Below are 27,330 nucleotides of genomic sequence, written 5' to 3' on the forward strand. Positions count from 1 at the left end.
AGCCCATATCCAATGACTGGTTGATATGAAGGAATAAAGACTTGCCCAAACCTGTGAAAACTTTGAAGGACCATCTTAGCTTCACAGCTCCCTGTGGGGTCAGTCAACTGAGGTCTTAATAGAACTTGTAAAGTTTCCCCAATTCCATTTCCTTCCTCCACAGTTGCTGGTCCTGAGAGTACTTCCTAATAAATTTCCTGTAAGCTAATTTCCATGTGAGAATTAGGTGGCTTCCTGAGTAATCCAACCTGTAACAGGCAGCTAAGTGGTATTTGCTGATGGAGGGAATGGTGGAAGAAGAACAGAACTTGAGTTCTTGAATTTTTATTTGAGATAAGTTTTGGGCATTAATGTGGCAACGTCAGTAGAGTTAATACAGGAGTTTGGAATTCAAGGGAAAGCTAAGAGCCAGAGATAAGATTTGGGAACTATTAATAGAAAGATATAAATTGAAACTATGACTGGCTGTAAGACTGCCACTAGAGATGGTACAGAGTGAGAAGTGGGCCAAGGCAGAGATGTAGAGAATAGCAACATTTAAAGGAAAAGTAGAGAAAAAGTACTTCGACCAAAAAAATTGCGGTGGGAAAGCCAGGGATGTCAAAGAAGAACCAGCAAGATCTGACATGGAAGCCAATAGTCAAGAGAGTGTCAAGAAAGGAGAGGTTGAAAACATCCATGCTGCAAAGAGGGCACATAAAAACAAACAAGAAGAGCTCACTACACATTTTCACCTAAGAAAAAAGATACTTTGCTTTTACTGAGAAGTTTTAAGTGGATAGGAGGGAGTGGGAGCCAAACTACATGTGAGTAAGGACAATCATCCCCAAAATGTGGTAATATAGTACTGGGAGAACACCTTGGACAGTTCCTGAATTGCTTAAAAAATGAATCCTTTCTTCAGTTGTCCATAGGCAGATAACGGGCAACTTCATAGACTTTCATTCATATGTAAGCCTAAGAATTTCTTATAAATAATACATTGGTAAAATTATTAAGAATTACCAAAGATGTATTCATAATCAAAATCTGGCATGTTATTGAGGTTTACTGAGGACCCTAGTCAGTTTTCTACTAATTGGCAATAGTGAAGAGACCCTATTTTGTATGTAAACACATATATATTTGAAGATCTCCCAACTTTCAAGAATGATTAAAAAAATCAATTACTTACCAGTGTAGTCTTGAATAATTCATATTTTAACATATAATTTCCCACTTACTAGACTTTTAAACAAAGGGATTAAGCTTTCTACATTATCTGGAGCCTCTGTTAACTCTTTTCCTTCATTTTTACTTTATTCCCCCCATCTTTATCCCAACCATACTGACTTTATTGCTATTCCTCAAACATGGAAGGCCCAATCCCACCTTGGGACCTTTGCATCAGATATTCTCTTTGGCCTGGAATACTCAAGGACATCTGCATTGTCAGCTTTTATGCCTCCATCTAAAATTCACTCAAAAATCATCTTCATAGAAACATATGGCCAATTTATACCTGCAAGCCCCAGCCCCTATTCAGTATTCTGAACTCTCTATCATGCTTTCATGTTTTTTTCTCCAAAACATTTATTATATTTAAATATTATTTTTAAATTTTATTTTCCTATTAGAATGAAAATATCATGAGCTAAAGAAATCTTGTTTTTGTTTTCTGATGTCTGAGATCTTAGGAGAGTATCTGGCACATAGCAGGTATTCAACAGATGAATGAATGAACAAACATGCATGGTTGTGATAAAAATAAGGAAAAAGAGTAGGGATTATGGGCTACAGAGTCTTTTGCCTCTGCCTAAATTATCTAAAATGTTTCAGATGCAATAATGGGGAAATTGATAGGACATTAGGAAAATAGTGCTTGTGAGGTGAAAGAAAATGTTAAGGCAATATCAGGGTGGGGGTGCACTGGATGAAGGATTTGTCTTGAAGATCAGAGAGAGAGACTTGAGTATGTTTAAACAATGATGGAAGAGAGTAAGAAAAAAGAGGGTGACATGGTTTGGCTGTGTCCCCACCTAAATCTCATCATAAACTGTAATTCCCATAATCCTCACCTGCTGTGGGAGGGACAAGGTAGAGATAACTGACTCATGGGGGTGGTTTTCCCTATCCTGTTCTCTTGATAGCGAGTGGGTTCTCATGAGATCTAATGGTTTAAAAGGGGCTTCCCCCTTCAACTGGGCACTCATTCTCTCTCCTGCTACTATGTGAAGAAGGACACGTTTGCTTCCCCTTCCGCCATGATTGTAAGTTTCCTGAGGCCTCCCTAGCCATGCAGAACTGTGAGTCAATTAAGCCTCTTTCCTTTATAAATTACCCAGTCTTGGGTATATCTTTATTAGCAGTGAGAATGGACTAATACAGAGGGTAACTAAAACAGGGCATAAAGCAGAAAGAAGAGGTTTGAGAATGGAAAAGTGAGGATAAAATACTATTAGTTTTGAAAATGTTGAGCTTGAGGTGAAAAAATTATGTATAAGTAGAGATATCCAATAGACAATTACATAAATGTCAGAAACTTGAGAAAAAAGCTCAAAATATAAGACTTTAAAGTTTATGAGCAGGGAGTTGGAACAGTCTATGTATACACACTGAAAATTATTCTGTTAACATTTTACTTACCTGATCTAGGTTTGAAAGACTGTTTGGATCTTGACTGAGAGCTTGGTACTGGCCCCTGAGCCTGTCACCTGCTCCAATTCTCCTGAACTTCTTGAGATCCACTACATATAAAGCACTGCAAAAATGAATTACTTCTTGATAGCCTATGTTGTTTATGTAGCTTTAGTTTTACTTTCCTCCAATGAATGTCTACAGTGACGGTATTAACTACAGATATCCTAAGATCTAATAACAATTAATCCTTTCGAAGACTTGCTCCTAATGTCTCATACTGTTTCCCAGGAGTTTTAAGTTTGTTTTCATTTTGGTAGAACCCATAATCTTTTAGGGTCATCCCAAGCTTTTCCAAGCTGTCATGAAACTCATGGCCTTACAAAAGGCCATGAGGCACTGAAGATATAATCTCAATTTTATTTCACAAACCAAGTTTAAATCTTCTGGAGTAGTTAGGAGCCATATTACTTGGGTTTAACTCCTAGCTCAGTTATACACTAGCAGGGTAAGCCTGGGCAAGTTACATAAATGCTGTATGCCTCAGTTTCCACATCTACAAAATGGAGATAACAACACTGTCTCAAGATTGTCACAAAGATTTTATGACTTAATATACGTAAAGGTTTACAAGAGTGACTGGCATGGAATGAACACTATGTAATTGGTTGCTTTTATTGCATAATTTTTAAGAAAACTGGAAATTGTATTTCAATACATTATTTACTAAATGGTAAGGGTATGACTTTTCTTACCTGATATGGTATTTCCGTCTTAAAAGATGTGATGCCCAGTATCCTGTTTTCCAGAAACGATATCCATCCATTTCCCTGCGGCTATCACAAAATGGAGTATACCCATAAGGAGCTCCATCCAGATCGAAATCTCGAAGTTCTTTTAGATCATGTCTCACAATCTAAATAAGTAAAATAGGCTGCCTGATAAAGACTGTAAAATAACATAAGCCTTTTTTTATGGGAATCTTAAATTATTATTACCCTATTACAGAAATCCAAAGAGTTGTATTTTCCTCACAGTGGTTTCACGTAATATGAATTTACTGAATTTAACATTTTTTCCTCTTGCCCTTACAGGTTAAAGGTAAACTAAAATTTATATTCCTAGTCTTTAAGACAGTGGTCTTACTCACCAACAAGAATATTTTGTTGTATCATTTATAAACAAGTCATTTTACGAATCAGATATTTGGGAAAGGGGTTAAATATTACATAAGTGCAGAGCTCTTAAGTCTCTCCATGTATGAATAACAAAATCATTCCATGGCAAATCTCCATTATTGTATATTGACAAGTGTTAAGTTTGAATCATAAAGAAAAATCTCCCAATTATTCTTGATAGCTTGAATGAAATAGTATCAATGTTATTTTTGAATACACTCAAGCCTCCTAGAAAAATATTAGTGTGCACGTTGAAGGAAAGGTAGGAGAAAGAATCATATCAGATATTATGTGTGGGGCTAAGATGGGAGGATTGCTTGAGGCCAGAAGTTTGAGACCAGCCTGGGCAACATAGTGAGACCCCGTCTGTACAAGGAAAAAAAAAAAAATTAGCCAGGCGTGGTGGTGTGCATCTGGAGTTCCAGCTCCTAGGATGCTGAGGTGGGAGGATGGCTCGAATGCAGGAGTCTGAGGCTGTAGTAAGCTATGACTGTGCCACTGCACTCCAGCCTGGATGACAGAGTGAGATCCTGTCTCTTAAAAAAAAAAGTGTGTTTAGAAATGCTATTTTCTTAGTTTACATTGTAATGTTTCATATTTATCAATTTGGAATAGAGTACAAAAATAATAAGAGTTTAGAATATGAGTACATTCTAATATAGGACTTGAAAATATACCTTTTGTTCCACATAAATTCTAACTTATCCATTTAATTTATATTTTCATTTACATATTACCTTTTTCTTAGAAATTCTGTGTATTTTCAAATTTTTTTTCCCACTAATGATTCAAAAGCAATGCAAGGGGGGAAAAAGAAAAAGCAATAATTTTTGGACATATAAATTTTGAAAGCAGAGGGCCTTGGGTTTTTTGTTTGTTTGTTTTTTTGTTTTTTTTGGGCCAAATTTATTTGCTTTTATTTTTAGAGATAGGGTCTCACTCTGTCACTCAGGCTGGAGTGCGGTGGCATGATTATAGCTCACTGCGACCTTGAATTCCTGGGCTCAAGCTTTCCTCCCCACCTCAGCCTCCAAAAGTGCTGAGACTACAGGCATAAGTTGGCCAAATTTAAAATGCTCTTTTCCTTAAGTGATAACAGTGATGAAAATTTGGTTATTGGTTGAATGCGAAAGAATGCTGTTGAAGGTAGAAGAATAAGAGTTGTATGAACTGCTAGCTTTTCTAGCAAGAAGAAATTGCTAATTTTAAACAAATATCAGCTCATACTTTACAGGAATTCATTTAATTACTCTTATTATGACTAATATAAGTATTTGTTTTAGTTCGCAAACGTAAAAAACTACTACTTCAGAGAGAAAACTTCCATGTCCTAAATAATAACTGGTACTTCTTACAATGCCTCCAATTTTCCCCTGGAGTTCTAACTTTTTGTTTTTAAAGATACTTTGCTTATATATCACAATCACATCTTAAGCATTGTAATGAAGATAACAAACATGAGCCACATGAATTATTTTCTATATTAAGACAAGTGTAAAAAATGTTTGAGTATTACTAAAAACAGTAGTTAATCATATTACCTGGTCAGCATCAATAAAAATGATTTTGTCCACTGCTACTGGGAAAAGAACATCAAGGAAAAGAATTTTGTAACCCCAAATAATCCTTTGTCTTTCAGTCTGTTGGCGAAGCCAACGGGGCCACCTATATTGAACTAGTTCATATTGGAATCCATATTCTTTAGCCATGTGAGGAATTACTTCCTAAAAAAACACACACAAAATCAAACAATATGTTCAAGAGAAAGTAGTTTTGCTTTAGAGAAAAAAGTTAACATTAAAAAGGTAAAGTTTCCTATAAATTGTTATCAATAGGCAAAATGTCTAAATACTACTTCTATAACATACTTATTAATGAGAAATATTAAAATGCTAACAAATATGAAAACACAAGTATAAATAAAATTATATAACTTAGTGTCACTAAAAATAAGTGCACTGTATTATTTAACAAACTTATTAATGGAAGGTAAATGTTCCCATACTTTTATTGTTAACATCTGACTTGAGAAAACTGACTTAAAAAAAAGCCTCTGGATCTTGGAACACCTACATATCAAATAGTTCATGTATATGTCAACAGGTTGGTTGGTCAGAGACATAAAGATGAAGAGAGGATACAAAAAACACAAAATAAGTTCTAAGCTGATAAATTAGATTCTATACAGGAGCTTTGTTTGAGATATATTATTATTTAATTCAAGGTTTAAAAATATAAAGTAGTGATTATGGTCTGAATATTTCATATTTGATTCACTCTCTTATAGGATTAGAAGTAGCTTATTCCCTGTTTAAAGCAGAAGCAGTTAATGAAATATACTGTGGGCTAAATTTAGTTCAAGAGCTCAAATATTGAGAGAATGAAAAAGGAGTTGGAAAAGATGAATAAATACAGAAATTTGCATTTTACCTCGATTCTTACTTGAAACTAGTTGCTAGTTATATGTTTAATTTTTTTCTCTGATTTTGTAAGAAAAATGGAGATTTAAAATATTTTTTTAAATGCAAGAAGCACCAATTTTATCTGGGAAATCTCGAAATTATGAGTACAACAGCTGCTAGGAGTCATTACTTTGGTTTCAAAATAAAATAAAACATTCAGATAAATTAAAAAGAATATTTTTTCATCATTAAATATGTGTTAAAATATTCACTGAAACAGGCACTGTTCTAGGATCTAAGGGTACATCAGTGAACAAAAGAAATAAAAACTATGGCCTTCATGAGGCGTGTATTTTAGAGGAGGTAGGTAGACATAAACTATTAAAAGTTATCTACAGAAAAAAAGTGCTATGAAGAAAAATAAAAAGGAAGAGGGAATTATAGTTTGCACAGTGCTGTCAGAAAAGAATTAGGCCTAAGTACGTATAATTTTAGCAAATATTTGAATGAAGAGAGGAGGTATGACTTTTCTAAACTGGTAGGAACAAATCTAAGGTACCTAGCTTAGGTAGGTATCTGGCTGCTGGTTTACACAGATGTTTGAGTTTGTAAAACTCCAAAGCTACATTTCATGATTTGTGCACTTTTCTGAGTATATGTTATATTTCACTAAAAAGTTTTCAAAAGAAAACTTTTGAAAGAAAGAAACACATCACAAAAAGGAGGAAAATACTACTTCAAATACAGTATTTCTTTTGGCCATGCAGTAGAACAAGACTTTCTAATCCAGAAATTTTTAATTTCTAGAATTAAATTTAATCCAGAAATTTCTAATCCAGCACTATTGTTCTGGTGAATAATATCTTTTCCTGCTAAGAGAACCTTTAGATTTTTCTATCTCAGTCTATTTAGGGTTAAATACTCCCTTATTCAGTGTCTGACTACTAGGATAACATGTTATAAATTAGAAAAATAGTATAACATATTTTCTATATTTATGGGTTCTTTTTCTATTTTTTTTTTTGTTTTTTCGTTTTTGTTTTGTTTTGTTTTCCTACTGTCAAATCAGCATAGGAGGAGACACTGTTGGTGGTGGAGGGGAAATGGGCTGTCACATAAGGTTAAGCACCTGAGGTCTGAATGCCTGGGTTCAAATCTCAGCTGTGTTTCTAATTAGCTGTTTCATCTTAGGCCTATCCTATAAAGGATGATTCTTGCTCAAAGCAAAGTATGGCCCTTCTTCTTATCTCCCAGGAAATATCCTCTACTCTTGGAATTTCCTGACTAATAAGAATGTCTATGTTTACCTGCAGACCTTGGACCACACTAGATATTGTATGCTAATGATATCTGTAGTGAGGACCTTGGGCCACAAGGCATCAGTTCAACATCTGAAGGGGTTAGAGGCTAAGGTTAGCCATGCAGGCTGTTAGCCAAGGCCACACAGCGATCCTTAATGAAAACTCTGGACCCCAAAGTTTGAATGAGCTTCCCTGATTGGCAACACTCCATAAGTACCCTCACACACTGTTGCTGGAAGAAATAAACGCTATCCACTGGGAGTGGATTCTACTGGGAGAGGACAATTGTTAACTTTGTGTCTGGTCTCCCCGGACCCTACCCTAAACATCTCTTCCTTTTGCTGATTTTATTTGTGTCCTTTTGCTATAAAAACTAACTGTGAGCATAGCTGTTTTCTGCAGTTCTATGAATCCTTCTAGTAAGTTATTGAATCTAAAAGTGGTCTCAGGTACCTCTCAACTGTGCAAGATAGTTATGTAATTTTTGCATCTCGGTTTTCTTATCACGTGGGATTGTTATGAAAAACAATTGAATAACGTCAGTTAAACACTTGGCATCATGGCTAGAAATATAAAGGAATAAAAGCATGCTTGGCTAGTTTTACCTCTGTTTTCCCACTGCTTTTTGGTCTAGAAAAAAAAAAAAACTCATTTGAAATGGTGGTGAATGAGACACCAAATTGCTGTGGAGACACTAAATTTCATGGAATTTGATTATGCTGTAGGGAGAATAGGAAGAAACAGAGTATACTTTGTAGCAGGTGTATGGGGCCTCTGAGTAAAGGGTAATAGATGTTGATCACCTGAAATCTTCTAAATATAAAATGCCTCAGATCATGGTGCCCAGCAATTAATGCACTACACAGATGAAAGAGTTTTTTTGTTTTCAGTACCGTAAAACTATTTTCTATGGTATAGGCATAGTCTTTGTATTTTCTTGATACTACTACTGTTTCTGCCTATCTTTGCAAAAATGACAGAATCTATTTCTCTTAATTGAAAATCTGTATATATTTTCCATTGCCAAATTGTATTCAATTATTCATTATCATGAAAAACTACTAGTCATTCTGATTTTGACTTTACTTAAAAATATACAGTCTTCTACTGTCCTCTCCCTTGAACATCTCTAAATAAAAAGTGCACAGAATTTTTCTTAAGCTACATAAAAATACTAAATACCATTTTAAAATTTATTAAAAAGTCTTTAAAATATACATTTCAAAAAGCTCATTCTGAAAAGAGAAATGTCATATAAACTTACAATGATACAAATAATTTACTATTCAAACATTAACCATTCTACAAAAAAAGCTATGTACTTACTTTAAATGTCGGTGAGAGGTAATTTTTTAGCAACCAGAATTTCACTGGTGTTTTGGTGTTACGCAGAACAGAAAGCATCATAATTCTGTATAAAAGAATATTAAACCCAACATACGTTAACAGTAACAGGAGTTCATATTTTTTTTAACCTTGAAGTGTTTTTTAAAATTTAATTTTAATTTTTTAAATTTCACTTTAAGTTCTGGGATACATGTGCAGAACATACAGGTTTGTTACACAGGTCTTTTTAAAGGCTTTTAAATAACTGAAGGTATGAATTAGAAGGTTTTCACAATGAAATGTGAAGAAACAAACTAAAATATGGTTTATCAAGTATATAATGTGTAAGGATGAATACATATACATCATGGTAGCTTCATCTGGGCCCAGTTGTCTATGACTGTGTGATTAATAATAAGTCTGCAAACCCTGAAGAGCTGAATGATCTATCTATATTGACGAATTCACTGGATGGATCAATTGGTTTGCTAACCTAAACCTCTGAATGGAAAGGATACAAATGAATCTAAAGTTCCATTTTAACGTACCACTGCTACACTTCAAATATTTTTGAATTATTCTCTGTGACCTTTCTATATTACCTGTTTAAAAATAGCCTTTTGTACTTTCCAATATGCATTTCTCCCCTCATTCCTTTCCTTTTTATAAAACAAGGTTTTCTTCACTGGAAAAGGATAATTTACTATAGTAAATTATATATATATATATAGTAAGTACTGTATATATAAAGTAAATATATATATATAGTGTGTGTGTGCATATATATATTCTTACCTATCCAAAATGTCTATTTGCTAGCCTTGAAAAAAACCAATTTTCCAAATCAAGCCAAACTCATGAAATTTCATATTTAAATATACTTACTTCATAATTTTAAGTAAAAAAAAAAAATAAGGTGTAAAGTAGTATGTTCTTTGTTACTATTTGGGTAAAAGGACTTAAAAAACTGAAATAAATAAATACATATACACACATATATATTTACGTGTGTGTGTGTGTATCTCTTTAGCAGGATGTAAAAATAATACTATGGGTTTCCTGTGAGAAAAGGAACTGAGTATCAAGGAAACAGAGGCGGGAATTTTTTTCCCCCAGTGTATATTCTTTTACTTTTTTTTGAAATTTGAACCATGTAAATATTTCTTTTTCAAAATGTAAAGTTAAAAAATATACCTACCTTAAAAAACGTTCATATAAATGACCAGAAGCAACTGAAAAAATGTTTAGGACATCTTTTTCCTTTTTGTCTTCTTTATGCAACCTTATTGTGAAACTTGGAATAAAAAAGTAATTGACATTTCTTAAACATACATATGGAAACATTGTACGCCTAAATACTAAATATAAGCAATAAATACAGAAATGTATTTCAAAACAGTTAAGCTATAAACACTATAATATTTACAAACTAATATTAAAATATTTGACAATATCATTTGAAGCTTTATGAGTTTTTTTTTTTTTTTAATGTGTTTTTGGGACACATAGCTATAGTTGGACCCATGAATCAGCCTTGGAACTTTTACTGGAACTGTCTGGAAAGAGGCATTTTCCTTCCACTGGAAATAGTAAACTTTTAATTTTAAAAGTCTATCTTAAAATGGAGGAGACACAGAAAGAGTAGACCTAAGAGATGGAGAAAGACTGTATCCACACCACATCACCCAGTGGCCAATGCCAGGTATACTCCTGGATTCTTTCGATATCTGAGTCAATGTATTCCTTACGTAGGTTTGTTTTTCGAGGCAGGGTCTCACTCTGTCACCCAGGCTGGAGTGCAGTGTTGCAATCTTGACTTACTGCAGCTTTAACCTCCCAGACTCAAGCAATCCTCCCACCTCAGCCTTCTGAGTAACTGGAACTACAGATACATGCCACCATGACTAGGAAATTTTTAAACTTTTTGTAGATACAGGGTCTCATTATGTTGCCCAGGCTAGCCTTCAACTCCTGGGCTCAAGCAATTCTCCTGTCATCACCTCTCAAAGTGCTAGGATTATAGGTGTGAGTCACAACGCCTGGCCTGTGTTCCTTTTTAAACTAACAATAAAACAGTATAGGTATCAATCTAACATAAACAGTCCCTACTATTTTCAAGTTGCAGCTAGCTAGGCTACTTTCTTTTCTTTGAGGAACATATCCAATATTTTTGCCTTCATGTAACTGCCTTCACTCAATCTTTAACTTTTGAAATCCTGTCTTGTCCTTTAAAACAGATCTTTGCTACACACTTCTTCAAGGAGTATTTCCTGAGGTTCCTTGTAAGTGGATATATAATTTTTCTCCATTGGTTTGTACAGTATTTTATTTTTCATCTGTCTTACAGCTCTAGTTTCCTGTCTGTACATAGTAGTAACATTTATGTATTTATCTTATCCCTCCTAGATTAGAGGACCTTCGCTTTACTTAAATTTTCACTACCTGTGAAACTTCCACATACTAGACTTCTGGATCGATCTAGCGATGTGTTAAAATATTCATTAGCAATTACCTTTTAATGGAATCCCATATTCCTTTTGTTTTTTCATCTTCATCGGTAAGGATATCTTCCTTAATTTTACCTGTTTCTTTTTTCACCTAGATAGCAAGGCAAAAAAGATTAGAATTTGGCTGCTTTAATATCGTGCTATATGGTTAGAAAGTGAAACATACTGGGCAAGATTACCCATAGAAATCTAAGATTGACAGTTGCAGTAACCAAAGACAGGCAATATCTTCGCACAACGTTGTAAACAATCTGGTCTTCAACTATCAATTCAACCTCTTTGTTCAGTTTCTTCGGTGGTTACTTCCATATTGCTAAATAATGTGCTTGCACTTGTGTTTACTAATTTATCAGCTTTAGGCATTATCTACTAGTATTTCTGAATTCAGAGTTTAGACATTATTTACTCTTTGTGATGACAGATGAATAGCTCACTTATTGTCATCCTTCCCTTTCCCTATTTGTCTGGAAATTTTGGTAGTAATATGTTTATCTTCAGTTCTTCTACTGAGTATTTTTTGTCACTTTAAATAGTATCTAAATCTCTTTTTTTATTCCCACAATCCCAAGTTTCTCGTGTATAATCTGTTTATAAGGACACTACTATTTCTATGATTTCCTTCTACCTCCCAACTTATATTAGTTAAACCTTGACTTTAGCATTTGTAAATATTGATAACATTTACATTTAGTTCAGTAAACATAATTTTATCTGTTGCATTTTGCTATGGTGATTCTAAAACTTGAAAATCAGTAAAAAGTGTTCATTATGACAATGTAAAAATTAACCACTGAAGAGTCGGAAAATCTACTAAAACTCTATTTCCTCTGTACAGTTACAGTTTTAGTATAGTACAGCATAGTTATAGTTTCCTCCTATGGTCACCATGGCACTCCTAGGAGACTCTTGCTGGTTCAGATGAATTTTCCTTTCTTACATTCCACCAGCAGAGAACTATTTTTTCCTGGAATTTCATTGTCGTTATTTTTTCTTGTGGGGAGATATATAAATATGTCTTCCTTATCACAGACATAATCTTTTCCAGTTTATTACTCATGTTATCTAATTGTCTGGAATTCTTGTCTACCTGAAGACATTTTTCTTAAAGTTCAACAATTAACTGTTTCTTTCTAGATTTTCCTTACATTGGTTTACAGATTAGTTTCACCATTTCTTGGACTACTGATCTTCTTTCTTGATCTTCATCTTCATTGTACTGCCAAATGTCTCCAAGAAGGGGTATGAAAAATAATTTTTCTAAATCTTCATACTTCAGAAACTAACTTTTTACCTTCACATTTGATTAAGAATTTGGCTAGATACAGAATCTTGGGTTCGAAATAATTTTCCTCAAAACACTGAAAGCTTTTGCTGTCTTTTAACAGCTAAGTATTTTGAAAATGAAATTCTGATGCTAGTGTTAAGTGTCATTCTGTTGCAGTTACGCACTTTTCCTTCTTAGTAGCTATTATCATCTTATATGGGCCACTTTCATTCATCCTACTTCATAATTTGTGGACTCTCTGACATGAACATTTTTCTCTCTCAGCTTTAGGACACTTTCCCTCCTCCATCTTCTCTGTTGTTTCTGGAATTCCTCTTAGTAGGCTATTGGATTTCATAGGCTGATCCTCTATGTTGCTTATCTTTTCTCCTCCCTGTTTTTCTATCTTTTTACTATAATTCTGAGAAAGAGATGGTTAGGCGATAAAACTGTGTTATTAGAAAACAAACTGAAGGTGGTCGGGCGTGGTAGCTCATGCCTGTAATCCCAGCACTCTGGGAGGCCGAGGTGGGTGGATCACTCGAGGTCAAGAGTTTAAGACCAGCCTGGCCAACATAGTGAAACCCTACCTCTACTAAAAATACAAAAAATACACGCAAACACAAAAATTAGCCAGGTGTGGTAGCACATGCCTGTGGTCCCAGTTACTCAGGAGGCTGAGGCAGGAGGATCACTTGACCTTGGGAGATGGAGGCTGCAGTAAGCCAATATCGGGCCACTGCACTCCAGGGTAAGAAACAGAGCAAGGCTCTGTCTCAAAACAAAAACAAAAACAAACTACTGAAAGACCTAGGTATGGGTAGGTTGTAGAATATTTGTAATTGGTATCTTTCATCAATTCATAAAAATTCTTAGTCATTATTGCTTCAAATGTTACTTGTACCCCATTCTTTAATTATCTTTGAAATTCCACTTAGGTTAATTTTATTTATCCAACAAATACTCATAAAGTGCTTTATCTTATCTTCATAACAGTCCTGTAAGGTATATTCTATTGTCAACCCTATTTTACAGATGAGGAAATGAGACAGACAGAGATTAAGTAATCCGTCCAAGGTCACATAGCTAGTGAGTGGCAGAGCCAGTTTTAAATCCACTACTGGTAATCTTAGAGTTTCACACTAGCGTGTGTGTGTGCGTGTGCGTGTGTGTGTGTGTGACTGCTCTCTGCTATATTTTTTTTCCTGTCTCTGTTGCATTCAGTATACTTTTTCTGGCCTATCTCCCAACTTGCTAATTTTATCTGAAGGCATGTTCAAGCTATCTACTGAATTATTAATTTTGGTATTGTATTACTCAGTTTCCAAAGTTCTACTTTAAAAAAATCTGATATACATGTTTTATAGTTTCATGTTCCCTGCAATTATTTTTAAACTCATCTTTAATTTTTTTAAAAAAAGTACAGCTGTTTCAGAGGCTATTCTAATAATTCTAATATCTTGAGTCTTTGTGTATCGGTTTTGTTTCTGCTGGTTTTGTTGGTTTGTTAACTTTGACTATGAGTTGGCCTTTATACCAGAAAAACTTGATTTGCAGCTTAGGCTACTGTAATCTTATTCCAGAGATTTATGGACATCTCTTCTAGATACTTCTATATCCTATCAATCTGGAATGATTTTAGTACCAATTCAAGGTTCAGGATTCCCTGGCCTACTTAGCTGACACAAATTTGGGCGAAAAGACTATGAGGAATAATTTTTTATGTTTCATCCTTAGCCTGAAAATAGAGCTAGTTTATTGTAGAGAGGGTCTTCTAATAGATTATTTTATTTGGGTTTCTGGGTTTTAATTTTTGTGCCCTAACCCATCAAATTAAATAAAAATGGTAGTTAAAGTGTGACAGAAAAATGTTCCCAGGACAACAGTAGCTTCCTTGAGTCAAGAGAAGTTTCTGTGCTTGCTTATTTCAGTAGACTCTTTTTTTTTTTTTTTTTTTTTACATGTTCAAGTTTTATTACAAAGTATGATGGGCAGAAAATACGGTACTTTTCTTGTACTTCTTATACAGGAGGTTTGGGGGTGGGGCAGAGGCAGAAAACACAAAAGCCCCTGCCTCGTGGGCATAGTGCCACCAACACTACACTCTGAGTATCTCCAGGCAGTTGTTGTAGCAGATGGCGATCCAGTCGGGCTGAGTTGATGCCCACTGCACATTGTTGATCTCTCCTTCAGCTGTGTAGGCCAGGATAGGGTCCTCGATGGCTAGGGGCATTTGCTGGATGTCCCAGATGAGAGCCTGGTGGTCATCCGCTGCAGTGCAGATGTGGCAGGATGAATGTGGGGCCCAAGCAATGCCGCTGACACATGCTCGATGGTTGTTTAACCTGGCGACAGGTGTGCAGGGAACCCGGACATCTAGAATCACCACCTCCATTCCATCCATGGCCATGGTGGCCAGGTAGTTACGGTCCTGCTTGTTCCAGCAGAGGCGAAGCAGCGGGTGATGGTGTGGGTCTTCGTAAATGATGGTGCTGTGTTCTAGATGGCGGAGGTCAAACATCCGCAGGGAGCCATCAGCACCCACAGAGGCAAACATGTCCCTGCCACCCCCGGCCCGGCTAAATGCAATATCATAGACCTCTTTGTCATGGGCGATCAGTTGGGTCTTCACGTGGCCAGACACAAGATTCACTCGCCCTAACACCTGCCCTGTCTCCAGTCCCCAGATGGTGCACGTTGTATCAATGCTTGAGGTACCTAAAAGATAAGGATCCACCTCATTCCAGTCAAAGGAGGTCAGGGGAGCACAGAAATCAGAGTTCTTATTATTGTTTAGCAAACACTCCAGCCTGGTCTCTGTTTCACCAACCCTCCACACACGGAGATAGTCACCACTTGTTGCCAGTAGGTCTGGATAGACACCTTTTGTATCAGGGATCCACATGAGCTTTGTGGTGGGGTACGGGTGGTCAAAAGTGTTTCTGCAAATAAACTCTGAACTCTCCTCATCTAAACCAACAAGCTGAACCTTGTTGTTGTACTCCTCCACGAAGCTGCCCAGCGCCAAGCGAAAGCGCTTATCGGGCCGCACACTCCAGTTCATCGCGTAGACCATCCAGGGCGCTTCATACTTGTAGATCTCCTTCCGTTTGCCGTGCAGGGACATGGTGGCGGCGGCGCCGCAGTACGGGCCGGGTCCACAGTGGGCTGCGACGGGCGGGGTGCGAGTCGGGCGGGGAGCCGGGCCTGAGATCTAAGGGTCCAAAGGGAGGAGGGGCGGGGGCGGGCGCAGGCAGGAACGCCTACCCCGGAAGCGGGGATGCGGCGACAAACAACGACGACGACCGAGCCCGACCCCTAGTTTCAAACCAGCTTGGGCACCGACTATTTCACTAGACTCTTATTTTCCCTTTAATTTTGGTTTTTGTTTCCTTATTATTCTCATTATCTGATTATCAGTTCCTCATTGTTTTTAAGATTTTAAAAAACTTTTATCTAATATTTTCACTAGTTTTAAGCAGGAGGGTTGGTCCAAAAAATATCTGCTATCATTAAAAACTCCCTTTCTCTCCCTCTTCAAAAAACATCACCTTCTCTTTTTAGAACTAATTTTTCACTACATGTTCCTGATCTCATCTCTAGGGTCCAATTTGTAACATTATTTGGCTACAGATAGATTTAGTAGATATATTTACAGTTATCACAATGTAAAAAAAAATCCTTCTCTTATATCTTCAAGTTCTGTTTTCCTTTGTGAACTAAATCCTCTTCTTTTTTTTTTTACTGCTGGAGTTCAAATATAACATTTTAGGTTGTAAAATTGTAAAGTTAGTTGTAAAATAAATCAATTAATTAAAAAACAAAGAAGATAATTCTTAATATTAAGAACAAAGCCTATAAAAAGCTCTGCCCACATACTTTTACTTCCAGTATTTTGCTTTTGAAGCTGTTTAATACAACAATGATATCTTCTAGGTCTGCTTGAGAGTCAGTTCCTTCATGCCTAAAAGTAGAAAAATGTGTCCATAATTAATTCAAGAACAGACATACAATTATAATGGCAGAAATAACAGAATAAACTCATTTTGCAATAAACATAAGTCCAAAATCACTAGTGCATATATCATGTTCTTCTGTTTCTACAGTCAATTAAGATATACTATAATATGCTGTAGTTTTCAAAATTATCCGATAAATTTTAACTTAGTACACATTAACATTGTACAAAAGTAACTCATTAAATTCAACACCACCCAATCACTCTGAAAGTTCAAATTATGGCTTATCTTTGCTGTTATATACCAAGGCTGTCACAAAACTAAAATCTTTCATATCCCTGATATATTGCAATGATAATTACAATTTTTTACACTTCAGAGTCGTTTATATATCAAAGGAATTCTACACTATCTAACTTTTTAATATCCACCAGTCATTTTCAAATGCCAAAATTTGAAATACATTGTTAAACTAATGAGACTGAAAATGTGTCTATGATGTCCATCTGCATCACTTGAATGTTTCCATTTTGTATTACATATAATGCAGTTTTTTCTCCCTTTTTCAAAATTGCTTAAACAAATATGGCAATTGTGCTCCAAAATTATTTTTTCAAACCATTCTCACTATGGACTAAAAAATTCTATCATATTTACAATAAAGTTGAATTTCGTTGAAAGGGAAGTAATTAGATGTCAAATCAGTAGCTACTTTTGAGTTGTTATATATAATATATACTTTTAACATTTTTCCAAAATGAACACCTGGGGAGTCTAGCACTATCATGACTGACATGTCTTTGACTTTCTCTTACTCCCAATTCCTGAGCTCACGTGGTTAAACCAAAGTAGCAGGCAGAACTCTGTCCAACAATCACCACTAGAAAACAGAAAGAAGCCAGGTGTGATGGCTTACACCTGTAATCCCAGCACTTTGGGAGGCTGGGGTGGGAGAATCACTTGAGTCCAGGAGTTTGGGCACAATGTGTGTTATAATAAAAGATGCTCAGTAAGTATTTATTGCAAGCAATGAAATCTAGGAATATTTATTAAGGGTATAAAAAAGACTTTATCAAGAGTTGGCAAACTATGGCCAGTAAACCAAATCAGGTTTATGGTCTATTTTTTTAATAGCCCTAAGCTAAAAATGATTTTCACACTTTAAAATGATTGCTAAAAAAACGATTTTGACAAAGACCACATGTGCTCTCAAATGAACATTACTTACTTACTTTGGCTCCTTACCAAAAAAGTGTGATGATCCCTGCTTTCTACTGATGAACAGGAAAATTTTTGTGCAAAACACCAATTCCAAACTGAATATGACCCAGGGATAATGGTGTTGTTATATAAGATATAATGTATACTATATTGTCATTAAATGATCAATATGTCAATTATGCTGCTACAGGGAAAAGTCTAAGAGCCTGAATTTGTGGGTGCTGGCCTGGCATTGGGGCTGGGCAACAGCTTAGAGCTTCTGGGGTAGGCCTGGTGGTCGGGCAGGCTTGGAAACTGAATCTACCAGGCAGATTTGGAGCTTGGGGCTACAGAATCCAGCAGTTGAGTCTTCTGGTACCAGCATAAAGTTGGGGCTATGGAGCCTACCTGGCTTTGGGTTTTATTGGGGTAAGCATGGTTTTGGGGTCCAAGACAAAGTCTGGTGCTCACTTCCCTCTCCCTCCCCAAAGTGGGTATCTCTCCAGTTGTGCTGTATCAGGTTGAGGAAGGAGTGATGTATGTAATGTAAATTTATCCTTTCTACACTCTTCAATGTGTCTTTCTTATTTCTGTGCTACACTGCACTGTTGTAATAGCTCACCTCGTTCCTTAGTTTTTATTAAGGTAGTTTCACGTGTGGAGTGCATAGCTGTTCAAATTGATGTTTCTGCAAGGGTATGAGCACTGGAATGTCTTATTTTGCTCTCTTGCTGATAATCAGACCTAACCCAGTAATTTTTTTTTTTTTTTTTTTTTTTTTTTTGAGACAGAGTCTTGTTCTCTGTCCCAGGCTGGAGTGCAGTGGTGCGGTCTCCGCTCACTGTAACCTCCACCTCCCAGGTTCAAGCAATTCTTGGGCCTCAGTCTCCCGAATAGCTGAAGTTACAGGTGTGTGCCACCATGCCTCGCAAATTTTTATATTTTTAGGAGAGACGGGGTTTTGCCATATTGGTCGGGCAGGTCAACTCCTGGCCTCCAGTGATCTGCCTGCCTCGGCCTACCAAAGTGTTCGGATTACAGACTTGAGCCACTGCGCCAGGCCAATCTTAACATTTTAATTGTTGTTTTGATGATCTTGGTTGTATTACACTAAAAACATATTTATGTGTAAAAATCTAAAAGCAGTCCGCATAACTCACCCAATTATTTGATAAATATCTTCAGATTTTCCTTGGTGTAACCTCAGTATCCAAGCACCTGGGTTTGCTTTTAATTGAAAATACCCCTTTTAAGATGAGAAAAAAATAATCATTGAGTAATATGACTAAAAACCATCTAATTGTTCATGAATACACGAATGATCCAAGAAAGTATTTACTAACTGTAGAATGAATAAATTCTATAAATCAATTCCAAGTAAAGAGATTTTATAATAACCTGTTAAAAGAATATTACAAAAGTATGATTTTCCCCATTTTTGTTTTGTTTATCTTATTCAAAGATTCAATTTTCTTTTCTGCAAACTGTTCAGCAACAGCAGAATAAATATTATTTCATTTTACTCTTAGGAAAACAGAGAATTTCACCAAAACATCAAATTAAATATCATCAATTAAATAATACTTACATGATTGGCCATCACTATTGTATCAACTACAGCTGGTTTATTTTTTGTGCCTAGTGTGAACTGTAGACCCCAAGGAGGCTGTTCTGTCACTTTATCAAAGCAATGTCCTTCGAGTAGTAAGTATTCTAGTTCATATTCTGCTGTAACAGTTTTCTCAGTCTGTGGAGGAAGTATGTGATTGTTTCTGGTGTTAGTAAAACTCATAAAACAAAATTTTGAAAAAAATAAATGTGATTATTTTAATACTGGCCAATGTATTTTGGTGGGTAACTTCAAGTCTTTCTTTTACACATCAGTGAATTTATGAGTTGAACTGATTTCTTCAAGACAAAAAGCTTATGATAAACTTTTTCTTTTTCATGACATCAGCTTTACCTGAACCTCATGATATATGCACCAGTATAACCAAGTAGGAAAGACATGAACATTAGATTTAGATGGGAAATTCCTTAAAGAATCTGCTTCAGTTTGCTATTGTCCTGAAGCTACCACTTCAGACTTGGCAAAAAAGCTAACTTACTATCTATTGGCTTTCCTGTAATTAAAAAAAATACTGTCTATAATCAACTAATTATAAATTGATCAATATAATTCATTTTTAAAGTTAATTTTAAAAAATTAATAAAAATTAATTTCCACTTCCCAAGTGGAAAGAAGAAAAAACAGAATGCACCTCAACAGAATAAATACTAATATAAACATCAACACACTGATTTCTATTTCTTGTCTTCATAAAATTTTTTATAAGTAACTTGCCTTTTCATTAAACATGGTTTTCTAAGAACATGTCTCTGCCTCTATAAACATCTTTTAAAATGGCTGGATATTCCAATTGTTTCTGGATTTTTCTCTGTTGCAAATGTTATGATAAATACTTTCAAGATAAAGCTTTTTCTCTACTTCATATGAATAGCATAACTAAACATGAAAATAAATCAAACAGTAAGTGATTTTCACAGATTGAGAATTCTGTTAAGATTAAAGACAGTGATGTTACCTATATTTAATCTTATTTCACCATATTAGGTTTTCAACACTATTGTTTCGTGTGTTTAGGATATAGAGTATTTGGATATATTCTGTATTGTATAGTTGTTTTCCTTGACTGCAATTATCTCAGAAATAATAATTACAATATTTGTTTATAGCATTTCCTTTTTTTTTTTTTTTTTTTTTTTAGATGGAGTCTCGCACTCTCGCCCAGGCTGGAGTGTGGTAGCACCAGCTCGGCTCACTGCCAGCTATGCCTCCCAGGTTCACGCCATCCTCCTGCCTCAGTCTCCCAAGTAACTGTGACTACAGGTGCCCACCACCACACCTGGCTAATTTTTTTGTATTTTTTTAGTAGAGACGCGGTTTCACTGTATTAGCCAGGATGGTCTCGATCTCCTGACCTTGTGATCCGCCCGCCTCGGCCTCCCAAAGTGCTGGGATTACAGGCGTGAGCCACCGTGCCCAGCCTACAGCATTTCTTTCTTGATTCCTGTTCTTCTTTTACTGGTTTTAAGAACAAAAATTAAGTGCCTTCTCTGAAGACAGTATTTGTTTCAACAACTTTAGCTGAATTCTGAATTAGTTGTTGAATTACTATTCTAGGGATGAATTTTATATAATTTATTAACCTATATCCAGAGTCTTTACAGCAATTTACTTGACTGGAAAGATTTTCATTGGATAGTCTCAGAATAATATGAGAATGTTAAAAATTAGAAAAAGATTGTAGAGATCAAGTAGTTCAACACCCTCACTTTACAGACAAGGAAGCTATACACCAAAGTGACTGTAAAGTAAAGCTCAATTATTTTATTATGAATTAGGTACAAGGAAAGAGTCTAAATACACTTACCCAGTTTGTGAATAATAGTATCTTCTTAATTTTATAATATATTAATGTGAAAATTTCTCTTGTTCCTATAGATTTATATAACAGACTTCAATTCTCTTGACTTATTCAAACCACAACATAAAAACACAGCCAATTCCTTTTCCAAAGAGTTCTTTCTAGTGAATATTTTAAGTTTTCATAGAGGTGATTTAAGTTAAATTAGTTCCTATTTTCCAAACTCACTTATTTATTTATTTATTTGTTTGTTTGAGACAGGGTCTCACTCTGTCACCCAGGCTGGAGTGCAGTGGCACGATCTTGGCTCACTGCAACATCCATCTCCCAGGCTTAAGCGATTCTCCCACCTCAGCCTCCCAAGTAGCTGGGATTATAGGAACAGGCCACCACTCCCAGCTAATTTTTTGTAGTTTTAGTACAGATGGGGTTTCACCATGTTGGCCAGACTGATCTCGAACTCCTGACTTCAAGTGATCTTGGCCTACCAAAGTGCTGAGATTATAGGTGTGAGCCACTACATCTGGCCACAAAGCTCATTTTTAGCAAAAATATGAAAGTTGGTGATCTTTTTTGATGCCTATGTTTCAATCTTCCATTTATAATTTTCTGTTCTAAATATTAATTGTTGATACCAGACACAAATTTAATACCTTTCAAATATAACCTTGAGAATGTATTAATTTTTCTTTTTTTAATTATACTTTAAGTTCTGGGGTACATGTGCAGAATGTGCAGGTTTGTTACATAGGTAAACACATGTCATGGTGGTTTGCTGCACCCATCAACCTGTTATCTACATTAGGTATTTCTCCTAATGCTATTCCTTCCCCTAGCCCCTCCGCCCAGCAACAGGCCCCAGCCTGTGATGTTCCCCTCCCTGTGTCCATGGAACATATTAATTTTTCTAATAAGATATTAACTGTATTGTTCTTCTGTGGCTGAATAGCTAAGTGTCTTCCTTTAAGAAAAGGTTAAGTTTAATAATAAACATTAACATTTGGATTTGTTAACAATTGTCTGTAAATATGTTAATCTAGTATTTTTGTTGCCATTGAATGTGATTTTGCGTAACTGCAGACACATTTTCCCAAGTTATTAATAGCAAAGCCATAACACATACCTTGATGTGTGATCTGAACTCTGACAAGCTATCTGATAGTGGAGATGGATAAATGACAGCACATCTTTTTCTTGAATCTTATCTTAAACCATGTGAAGGCTGAACTTAATGACTTTAGTGCAGTCTAAACTTTAAGAAACTATTCAGGACTCTGGGCAAAAATCCAAGAAAAAGTTAAAGTAAGGAATTCATTTTAGATAATTAGGTGGCTTGAGGCATATAAGGTACAGTAGTCTTCCTTTATCTGTGGTTTCTCCGTACAGTTTCAGTTACCCTTAGTCAACCATGGTCCAAAAATACGTGGAAAATTCCAGAAATAAACAACTCATAAGTTTTAAACTGTGCACTGTGTATTGTAATAAAATCTTGCATGACAGTGCTTGTGTTCAAGGAACCCTTATTTCACTTAGAGACCCCAAAGCACAAGAGTAGAGGATGATGACCTACTTTTATAATTGTTCTATTTCTTATTAGTTATTAAGGTTAATCTCTACTGTGCCTAATTTACGAATTAAATCTTATCATAGGTAGGTATGCATATAAAAAAAAAAAAAAAAACATGGCCGGGCGCAGTGGTTCACGATTGTAATCTCGGCACTTTGGGAGGCTGAGGTGGGTGCATCACGAGGTCAGGAGATCGAAACCATCCTGGCTAACACGGTGGTCTCTATTAAAAACACAAAGAATAAGCCGGGTATGGTAGTGGGCGCCTGCAGTCCCAGCTACTGGGGGCGGGGGGCAGCAGATGAGGCAGGAAAATGGCGTGAACCCAGGAGGCGTAGCTTGCAGTGAGCTGAGATCGCACCACTGCACTCCAGCCTGGGTGACAGAGAGCAAGACTCTGTCTCAAAACAAAACAAAACACAAAACAAAACAATGTATATAAGGTTAGGTACTGTGTGTGTTTTCAGGTATCCACTGAGTGGGTTGGGGGATCTTAGAACAAATCCCTTGTGGATTAAGGGAGACTTCTAAAGTACAACTCTTCTGATATATAGATTTCCAAGTTAGTTAAGGTTTGGTTTAAATTTCTAAGTTTTGCAGAAGGGACAGAACTCTTCACTGCAAATGTGACCTTTTCCCAAATTTTATAAGTGTTTGATGAGAGATATAAATTTCATATATTATGCACTGAGAGAATAAACTGAGCCTAAGATGAACTGTGTTCATCTAATTTATAATATAGCATTATTTAGGATCTATACCATATCTCTGGCAATCAAACAGAAATTCTTTCACAATTATATTTGTAATGAATATATCAATAAATATCAATAAAACTGATATCAAATTATTTATGTTTCAGAAGGGTTAATGCATTTTTCTGTGAATTCTTTTTAACAGAATTCACAGAATTTCCTATTTCCTGTTAGCAATCTTTTATTTATTGCATCTTCTCTTCCCTTGGTAACCACCATTGTTGTTTCAGGTGTTTTGATATCTTTCAGACCTATGCTGTGATAAAATATAATTAGAGAGTCTTTGGATGCAGTTCTAACAATAATTGCTGAGTCTTTGGATGCAGTTCTAACAATAATTGCTGAGAATAGCAACACATCTGAACTCCAGGTAAAAGTAACTATCTCACTTTTAGCTTTTTTTTTTTGAGACAGAATCTCGCTTGTCGCCCAGGCTGGAGTGCTGTGGCACAATCTTGGCTCATTGCAACCTCCACCTCCCGGATTCAAGTAATTCTCCTGCTCAGCCTCCTGAGTAGCTGGGATTACAGGCGTGCACCACCATGCCCGGCTAATTTTTGTATTTTTAGTAGAGACAGGGTTTCACCATGTTGGTCAGACTGGTCTCAAACTCCTGACCTCATGATCCACCCGCCTTGGCCTCCCAAAGTGCTGGGATTACAGGTGTGAGCCACCGTGCCTGGCCTAGCTTTCTTAATCATTTTTGTCACCTTTAATTATGGAATTAATGCTGGTTGTGCAATAATGTCAATGTAGTGACAATCATGTGAACAAAGTCCTGCCAACGGAGAATCTTCCCAGATCAAGTTTCCTCCAGGTGTTTGTACAGTGTTTGGGAATTAGGTGTAACCAGGAATATTTGCACAAGTTACTATATGGTGGTAAATATCTCCTTGCTAGTCTCATTTTTGTCAGGGTATACACACTTTTCCCCTTCATCTAAAAATCCTTTCTACTATACCAAATGCCTTTGTTATTTTTCCAGGATGGTTGCAGAATATTTTAAGCATGTATAGCACACAATGAAAAAGATGAGCCTGAGGTGTAGCTAACTTTTACAGACGCTAGAATTTATAATCTCCTTTTGTATATTCACCTAAACTATGAAAACACAGGAAATTTTCCTTCATCCTAGTCTTCTAACTTCAGAGTCAGAGCTAGTGTTCATCTGAACACCTTCTAAAAAGATGCTATTAGATTTGACACTCACTACAAAAAAAAAGTTTTAGTTAATCTCCATCAGCTGTTGAATACCTGCTGAAATTTTCACCAGCAGACTCAATTTAAAATCTTTTCTAAGCTGTACTAATTTCTCCCACTACAAACACTTCACACTTTTGGATAGGGTGTTTAAAAGTTACCTTATTGAGTATATTGCCACACTCTCTTCATGAAGAATTTCAGACTCTGTTAAGAGATCTGACTGATCATGGAAAAAACAGTGATTTTTTTTTTTTCACTTCTTGTAAGATTCATTTGTTAACTTTTCCTCATTAATGCTATTAGTTTGCTGCTTTTTCTCTAAATTTGAAGGACTGATATTAGAAGATGGTTATGACTGAGTTTTAGGTTTTTAGGTGGGTCCAGTTGGGAGTGATGGGGAATATGTTACAGAAAAGTGATTCAGGATCCTACAGAATCCACACAGGAGTGGATCAAAATAAACTTTCCTAGAAGGAAAATCATTAGGCAAAAGGTAATGCATATGCATGAGAAATAAACATTATAAACAATCTTAACCAAATTATTACAGGTAAATGTTTATGCTTTGGTCAAGGCAATGGCTATATTCTATAGGAGGTATCAGACACAAAGAGTTGGAAATAGGTCAGAGGGATGACAATGAGGAGAAAGAAGTATTTTTTCCTCATTTTCTGGATACCAAGTGATATGGTTTGGTTCTGTGTACCCACCCAGATCTCATGTCTAACTGTAATCCCCACGTGTCAGGGGAGGGGCTTAGTGGGAAGTGACTGGATCATGGGGGAGATTTCCCCCTTGCTGCTTCTCACAGTAGTGAGTACTCATGATGTCTGATAGTGTAAAAGTGTGTGGCACTTCCCTCACTCCTGCTGTCCTGTGAGCCGTGCCTGGCTTCCCCTTCCACCATGATGCCATGATTGTTTCTAGAGGCCTCCCTAGCCATGTGAAACTAGGAGTTAATTAAGCCTCTTTTCTTCTTAAATCACCCACTCTCACACAGTTCTTTATAGCAGTGTGAAAACAGACCAACACACATATCTTATATTCTTCTAAAATGCTTCCCTTTTTTGTGGTTTCTGAATTCCTTTTCTCATTCTGAATTCAATGTTTAAAAGACTCAGTTTAATACTTTCTTTCTGTGCTTTGAATTACAACAACTGACGCAGAGAATTCTGACTACTCACTAGACAAGGGTCATATAGGGGTGATGAGAAGGAGGTATACCTGGCCTGCAGTATACCACAAACTTCGTTTCCTACTTTCTACCCTAATCTAGTTAGGACTATTTTCTCTGGCTATGAGCTATGAGGCAAAACAAAAAAACAAAAAACAAAAACAAACAAAAAAAAACAAAACCAACAACAACGAAACAGTTTTGGGTGAAATTTGCTCTCTGAGTTAAAAACTAAACTTCAAGAGCAAAATAAGTAACTAATGGTGTTGTACTAAGCTGCCAAGTGTTCCTCTCCATATTTTTGACATTGCTCATCTTAGAGAAGTATCTTTGTAAGTAAGTAGTCTGAGGCAAAAAGAAAGAAAAAAAAAAGGTAAAGACACCTAGGAACTTGGAAAACTAGAGAAGCTGAATTTGGAAATTAGAAAAACTTAAAAATCAAAGGAAAGACTGGATCAGGACCTAGAACACAGAAAAGAATATTCTGGTAAACATTCATAGTATGATTGCTCACTTGCTACAATTGTAATAGCTGATAAGAATTTATCCTGTTTATCTCTCTTTATATGACTATACACAATAACTTACATCCTTTAAGTGAATATTATCAAGGTCACAGTTGCTGTGTACTGTTTCAACCAACCAGCCTTCTGGAGTAATCATGTTGAGGGTTAGGAGGGGTGATTCAGGAATATCCAAAAATTTTGCCACTGGTCCCAGAGAAGAAACGTCATTAGCCCCTGACATCAGTTCCGGTTCCAGAACAAAACGATAAAAGCTGTTAACAAAACATAAAAATACATAATGTGACCAAAACTGAGATTTTTCTTCTAAAATATTTTTAAAATTGAAAATGGCTTAATGATCTGATCAGAAGTCTACAAACAAAAAGACTAAAACACATTATACCACAGAAGAGTTAATGCTTATAAGAAATAGACAATCATTATTTTGTTGACACTACTATCTAAGTCTGTGTATATTATCTACCAATGTTAACTATTCCTTAATGAACATGATTAGAATCCCTTTAAGATATACCTGACTTATGCAGGTTCTAATAGTTTATGATCTGTTATTGTATTACGATTTGTATGCATCCTCCTTCAAATCTGACCATGGTCTATTTTTCAGCTATCTGATTAACTTTTACCACCAGTAATAATATGAAGAGAAATGATAGGAAACAAGTGAAATTCAAGCTGAAATTCTAGCACCACTTTTAAAAGCTCAACTAAAAACAAACAGGATTAAGTTGAAAGCAACTGCTTAATAGCACTTTTAGACTTAACTTCAGTTTTGCTGTATTTTATTTTATTTTACTTTTTTATTATTATACTTTAAGTTCTAGGATACATGTGCATAACGTGCAGGTTTGTTACATATGTATACTTGTGCCATGTTGGTGTGCTGCACCCATCAACTCGTCAGCACCCATCAACTCGTCATT

General features: G+C 35.8%; 1 protein-coding gene and 1 pseudogene across 2 annotated transcripts in view; both read right to left on the minus strand.

Annotated features, from left to right (window-relative positions):
* Positions 1-27,330, minus strand: part of UGGT2 (UDP-glucose glycoprotein glucosyltransferase 2) — a 249,095-nt gene that overhangs the window by 54,415 nt on the left and 167,350 nt on the right. The window contains exons 27-36 of the mRNA XM_011933802.1: positions 26,469-26,658; positions 19,342-19,500; positions 18,914-18,999; positions 16,474-16,558; positions 11,336-11,421; positions 10,022-10,117; positions 8,824-8,908; positions 5,336-5,518; positions 3,372-3,532; positions 2,626-2,740 (exon numbers count right to left, since the gene is read on the minus strand). Coding sequence (XP_011789192.1) covers positions 2,626-2,740; positions 3,372-3,532; positions 5,336-5,518; positions 8,824-8,908; positions 10,022-10,117; positions 11,336-11,421; positions 16,474-16,558; positions 18,914-18,999; positions 19,342-19,500; positions 26,469-26,658 — 1,246 coding nt within the window. The remainder of the gene's footprint in view (positions 1-2,625; positions 2,741-3,371; positions 3,533-5,335; positions 5,519-8,823; positions 8,909-10,021; positions 10,118-11,335; positions 11,422-16,473; positions 16,559-18,913; positions 19,000-19,341; positions 19,501-26,468; positions 26,659-27,330) is intronic.
* Positions 14,540-15,919, minus strand: LOC105505843 (annotated as a pseudogene). Its single transcript, XR_001000821.1, has one exon. The product of XR_001000821.1 is annotated as a DDB1- and CUL4-associated factor 7 pseudogene (transcript).

The sequence above is a fragment of the Colobus angolensis genome, unplaced genomic scaffold (genome assembly GCF_000951035.1).
Source record: "Colobus angolensis palliatus isolate OR3802 unplaced genomic scaffold, Cang.pa_1.0 Scaffold13, whole genome shotgun sequence".
NCBI lineage: Eukaryota > Metazoa > Chordata > Mammalia > Primates > Cercopithecidae > Colobus > Colobus angolensis.